Raw genomic sequence first — 5,867 nt, forward strand, 5'->3', positions numbered from 1 at the left:
TTAATATTAACATCAGTTCTTTAGATAATAATACTGTAGGGTCTCCACTGTGATATTTAGGTGAATCATCTACATTTTGTGTGATAAATAATATAGTAGAGCCTCATCTGTGATATTTCTATTTGTCAGCTAAAGTTATATAATCATTAATGATCTTTACCTTTGATCTAAACATGTACATTGGTCTCATTAATCTTATTTAATGACTAGAAAACACTTCCTGTGGTTCATAAACACCGGGCAGGAGACCAGCTGCTGGACCGTCCGGGGCTCTTATTTCTAAGGCTCCCCACCGGAAACACGTTCTCACGATCAGCTGATGTTCTCCTGATGTTCTGCTGTCAGTCCGAGCAGCAGCGAGCGAACATCACATCCCTCACAGCGCGGAGGCTCGGCGGTCCGGGCGGGTCTCAGCACACGGCTCTGGCCGCTTCTCTGCCCGGCGGGGCTCCGGCTGCAGCGGCTCGACGCTCCGCTCCTGCCCGGGATCAGCGCTCCGCTCCGGCGTCACCCGGCCGGGATGCTGCGGTGTGAGCCCGGGGCTGCTCCCCTGCTCTGCCCGCTCAACTTGGATCATCTGCGCGGATTAAACATTTGTTTTGGTCGCTGCTCCGCGGCTCTCCGGACCATCTCACGGCGGGAATCCGCTTCATCTCGCAGCTCGTGGATCATCGGCACCGCGCAGCTTCTCGTCCGGACCCGCTGGATGTCTTCACTCCCTCAGATTTGTGAATGAGCCGCGGCGCGCGGGGACGCTGACGGTGTGAGCGCACCGGAGGGCAGCGGCGGACAAACGGCCGCGAGTCGGCGGCGGCTCCGGGATTAATGAGAGGACGGATTATATTTTCCAGGAGCAGAATCCTCCATCAGATGCGGATTCGGCTGCTGGTTTTGTTCTGGTTTCTGCAGTGACGGACGCGCTGAGAACTTTCCAGACGCACCGTGGATGAGGTTCCTCCTGCGGAAGTAAAATAAAGGATTTGTAGGTGGACATCACCACAGAGGAAGAAAAACACACGATAAATATAAAAACATCCTCCTGTGTTCTGATCCACGGAACCAGGAGCCCATAAAGGAGCTCCATGAAGCAGGACCTCCGGCACCAGAAATCCTCCTAAACACGCACCAGACCTGCAATTAAAGGCAAACATCTGACAGGCTCACCTCGTGGAGGAAAACCACAGCAGCTGCTGGAATAAAAGACTTGACTTGAATTCTGGACGCTGGAAGCATCAGATGGACCATAAAGTCTGAGTTCCGTCAAACTGAGACCCGCTCCAGGAGCTGACATGGTCCTGATCCGTCTGCCGGACTCACGGCTCCTCGGTTCGTGTTTGTTTTTGCCTCCAGTGTGAGAAAATCACCAGAAAGTCCAAATTCATGATGAAAGCTCGAAGAAAACTTGATGCGTAAAGTTCAGACCAGACTGTGGGACCAACCCCAGAAGCTCCTCTGAGACATGCGCAGAAGCTACAGCAGGTGAACCAGCTCGTCCATAAGCTGTTCTGTTCTGGAGGAGTTTGGACCAGAACCAGGAGCTGCAGGAGGGAACCGGCCGGCAGAGGAGGCCGAGGAGGCGGCGGAGGGAGGCACGGCGTCCCGGCAGATGAGCGACCATGTCGGACCGGAGCGCCCCGGGCTGCCGGCTCAGACTGGACTGGGTCTACGGGTACCGGGGCCACCAGTGCCGGAATAACCTGTACTACACGGCCGGGAAGGAGGTGGTTTACTTCGTGGCCGGAGTCGGAGTCGTTTACAACACCAGGGAGCACAGCCAGAGGTTCTACCTGGGCCACAACGACGACATCATCAGGTAGGACACCTGCAGCACGTGACGGGCTACAGCTGTAGATCAGCACCTTTCTGAAAACTAACTCGGCCGAATTACCTACTCAGAGTTAATCTCTCTTATGTGTCAGTAGATGTTGTGACAACTTTCTGTGAAACACTTTGATGCTGAAGAAAACGTAAAAATCAGAGAATTTCCAGGCAGCTTCTGAAGCGTCTTTTTTAAAACGAGCCTTTATTCTGGCTGGACACCAGAGATGATGCTGTTCTGTGAAAATACGAGTCACAGGGAATTTAAAGATGTGTGTTTCACGTTTCCATGTTGAAATCTGACTGATTTATAGCAACAACAAAAAAAGACTTTGTGAGGAGAAGCCTCAGAAACACTTTGCATATCACAGGATCCAGATAATAAGTATCGGCTACCAGAGGGTCATAGAGTTTCATATTTATAGAATAAAATGCGCCGAATTAACTACTAAACATCCATTTTTGTGATGAGTGAGTGGATGCTGTGACAGCTCTCTGGGAAATACTTTGATAAAGAGGAAAACTTAAAACGTGAGAATTCCCAGCCAGGTTCTGTTGAGCTGTTCTGTTTTTAAGGAAGTTTCTGAGCGTTTGTTGTTGCTGATCACCAGAGATGATAACTGATGGTCATGATAATGACGTCCTGTGGATCTGTGAGTCCCACTGAGTCTATAAATCTGTGTTTCATGTTTTCGTGTCCAAACATGACTGATTTATAGCATAAATAAATAAACCGACTTTTTATAAATTAAAACCCACAAATGATGCAAAAAGTCTTTGTTTAGCCTCTGACCAGAACCACATGAACAGCTTTGACCACAAACATGTGTTCAGATGTCAGGAAAATGAAGTACGTGGACTTAGAAGTTCTTCTTTATTACGTACCAAAGCTTCCTGGACCTCTGATACAGAAGAAAACCCAGAACCTCAGGCCGGTTCTGGCATCGTGTTCTCTAACTTCTGAGCCGGTTTCTGTTTGTTCTGGCTGGACACCAGAGACGATGACGTCCTCTTAAAAAGTGACTCACACTGAATAATCTGTGTTCATGTCGGTGTGTGTTCAGAACCGACTGATTCATGGCACCAGAACTGAGTTTAGAAAACCACACAAACGGTAGAAAAGCGTTTGCTCAGCCCGGTACCAGAACCCATCAGCTGATATGTTTGTACGTTTCTGACAGTGGCATAAAAAAGCCTGTGATGTGGTGAGAAAGTCTGACCCACACTGAGTCCAACAGTCTTCATGTGTGTGTTCAGAACCGACCCATTCCAAAACGCTGAATGTCCTCCTAAAGCAGCTCAATGATACCACATCAATCTGAGCCGCCTCACTGGAGAGAAGAGTAGCCGGCTGTCTGCTCCCACCAGCCCGGTTCTGGACCTCTGGGTTTGGACTTAATCATGAGATGTGTCATAATCACACGATGAGGTCTGTGGCTGCTGCTTCTCACTGAACAGGAAACAACCAGACACATGATCCAATAAACACACAGAAATATATAAATACAGCATTAAAGGTTAGAAATACTTCAACCAACATCTAAGTTTACTATATTTATGTGATACAAACGATAAAATAACCAATAAGAGCACAGACAGTCCAGCGTCACTCTGCAGCTCATTCACAGGTTATTTCATGAAGCTGACAGAAACTAGTCATATAAAAACACTTTTATCGTCTCCTGAAGTTTAATTAGTGTTCTGGCAATAATTAATGACCAGCAACACTGAGTGAAGCTCCAAGACCTGCTCGTTAACTCATTAAATAAGTAAACAAACAGACTCATAGTTAGTCCCTACAATACTGTTCAGCTGTTTGCAGCGTCTGAAGACGATTAGTTTGAAACTCAAGATAACAATAACTTCATCAGGACGATCAAAGGTCTGAAAAATGGTCATGAACGGATGCAAAATGGCTCCAGAGGGATGAAAAACAACTAAAAAGACAAGTTAAGTAACTGAAAGGATGCAAAACAACTAAAGAGTCGCTAAAATAGACCAAAAAAAAATGACTCAGGAAACGAGACAGGACAGGTTTGTGATAGAAGATGACAACAAGGGGATGCAAAATAGCTAAAAAGACGAATTAGCTAATGTTAAAAGATGCAAAACAGCTCAAAATAGAAATAAGATAATGTTCATAACATGAAAAACAACCACAAAGGGATGCAAATGGCTGAAAAAGACAAACACAACAACACAAATTGTAAAATCATTACAAACGGATGCAAAATAGCTCAAAGGACTTCAGCCATTTTGCATCCTTTTGTGTTTCATTGTGTATTTTTCTGTTGTTTTTGCACCACATTGTGCTCATTTTGTGTCGTTTTGCGTTTCATTCTGGTTGTTTAGCATCAATTTGTGTAAAAAAAAAACTCAACTGTGTTTGTTTTGTGTCCCTCTGTGGTTTGTTTTGTCTCATTTTGTGTTTCTATAAAGTTATTTGACACGACTTTGTTTTAACTGGCATCACTTTTTAGTCTTAATGTGTTATTTTTACATCCTCAGGGTCACTGCATGTCTCCTTGTGTTTGTTTTTCCTTGGAGCCATTTTGCGTCCCTTCACGGTGATCTGGCTTTCCTTTGTGGTTGTTGTGCATCATTTTGTGTCCTTCTGAGGATATGTTGGATTTCTTTGAGGTTGTTTGTCATCCTCTCGTGCTTGTCTTCCATCTCTTTCCAGTTATTTTGCATCCCGTTGTGGTCGATTTAGTCTTTCCAGTTATTTTGCATCATGTGTTTTTGTCTCCTTTGGACATTTTACAGTTTGTTTAAATGTTTACTCTCCCTTTGGTTTTCATCTACATCTTTTTTTAGTCATTTTGAATCCCTTTGTTGTTGCTTTGTGGGTCTTCTTTAATATTTTGTGTCCTCGTGCTCGCCTTTTCCATTGTTGCTATTTTGCATCTCTTTATCTTTTCAGTCCTTTTGAATGACATTTAAGTCATTTTACGTACCTTTAGAGTCGTTTTGTGTCACTTTGTGTGCATCTTTTTTGCTGCTTCACATCCCTGTGGTCATTGTGCATCCCCTCTGTAGCTGGTTTGCCAGGGTTTGGAGCTATTTTGCATCCCTTCAGGGTCAGTTTGTGGTCGTTTTGTATTATTTTGTGCCCTTCTGAGGATTTTTTGGGTATCTTTGAGGTTGTTCTTCATCCCTTTGTGGTTGTTCCTCATCTCCCTTTAGCTGTTCTGTTTTGTTTTTGTGTTTTTGTCATTTTGCATCCCTTTGTGGTGCATTTTGATCGTATTTTTAGCCATTTCATGCCTCCTTGCCGTCTGCTTTGTTTTCTTTATTCTTATTCAGCATCTCTTTGTGGTTAATTTGTGTCTTTTTTTAAAAGCCGTTTTGCATCCGTTAGTGTTTGCTTTAAACGTCTTTGGAGCTATTTTGCATCCCTTTTTGATCTTTTTACTCATTTTGTGTTTATTGTCGTCTTCTTTCCATTTTGCGACTCTTTGCTAATTTCCCATCTGTGGGCTTAATGAAGGCTCATCTCATCTTATCTTTGCAGCCGTTGAACATCTTCCTGATCATATTTGGTCCCTCTGGGGTTGGTTCGCTCGTGTTTTTAGCTATTTTATGACTCATGTTGTGTCTTTTCTTGGCTGCTCTCTGTTTCCCTGATTAGATTTTATGAACTAAAACATCATCGATGGTTGATCAGACTCTGTTAGACGCGGCCGGTGGAACACAGCAGCTGACCTGCACGAAGGTTTTCTGGTGATGAATGTTGGACGTCGTTTGTGCCGACGTTTGAATGAAGGACTGGAGAAGCAGCAGAAGGGATTCTCTGTGTCGATGGGAGCAGATTAGAGCGAGTGGAGGAGGGAGATGATTCAGCGAGGAGGTCGCTCATTCATCGAAACACACACACACACACACACACACACACACACACACACACACACACACACACACACCTGGTGTATTCAGCAGCTCGTGAGTCATCGCAGCAGCAGCAGGCGTGTTTGGACAGTTTATACAGCAGGACAGTCAGCTGCAGCCTACGGCGGTGTGTGTGTGTGTGTGTGTGTGTGTGTGTGTGT

The 5,867-nt window shown here is 45.0% G+C and overlaps 1 protein-coding gene across 1 annotated transcript in view; it reads left to right on the top strand.

The window, feature by feature from the left end:
* Positions 1-1,616: 1,616 nt before the first annotated feature.
* The window catches only part of LOC103368688 (echinoderm microtubule-associated protein-like 6), a 79,945-nt gene continuing 75,694 nt past the window's right edge, over positions 1,617-5,867 (top strand). The window contains exon 1 of the mRNA XM_008297129.1: positions 1,617-1,813. Coding sequence (XP_008295351.1) covers positions 1,617-1,813 — 197 coding nt within the window. The remainder of the gene's footprint in view (positions 1,814-5,867) is intronic.

This window comes from Stegastes partitus, unplaced genomic scaffold, assembly GCF_000690725.1.
Source record: "Stegastes partitus isolate 25-593 unplaced genomic scaffold, Stegastes_partitus-1.0.2 Scaffold1192, whole genome shotgun sequence".
NCBI classification, from domain to species: Eukaryota; Metazoa; Chordata; class Actinopteri; family Pomacentridae; genus Stegastes; species Stegastes partitus.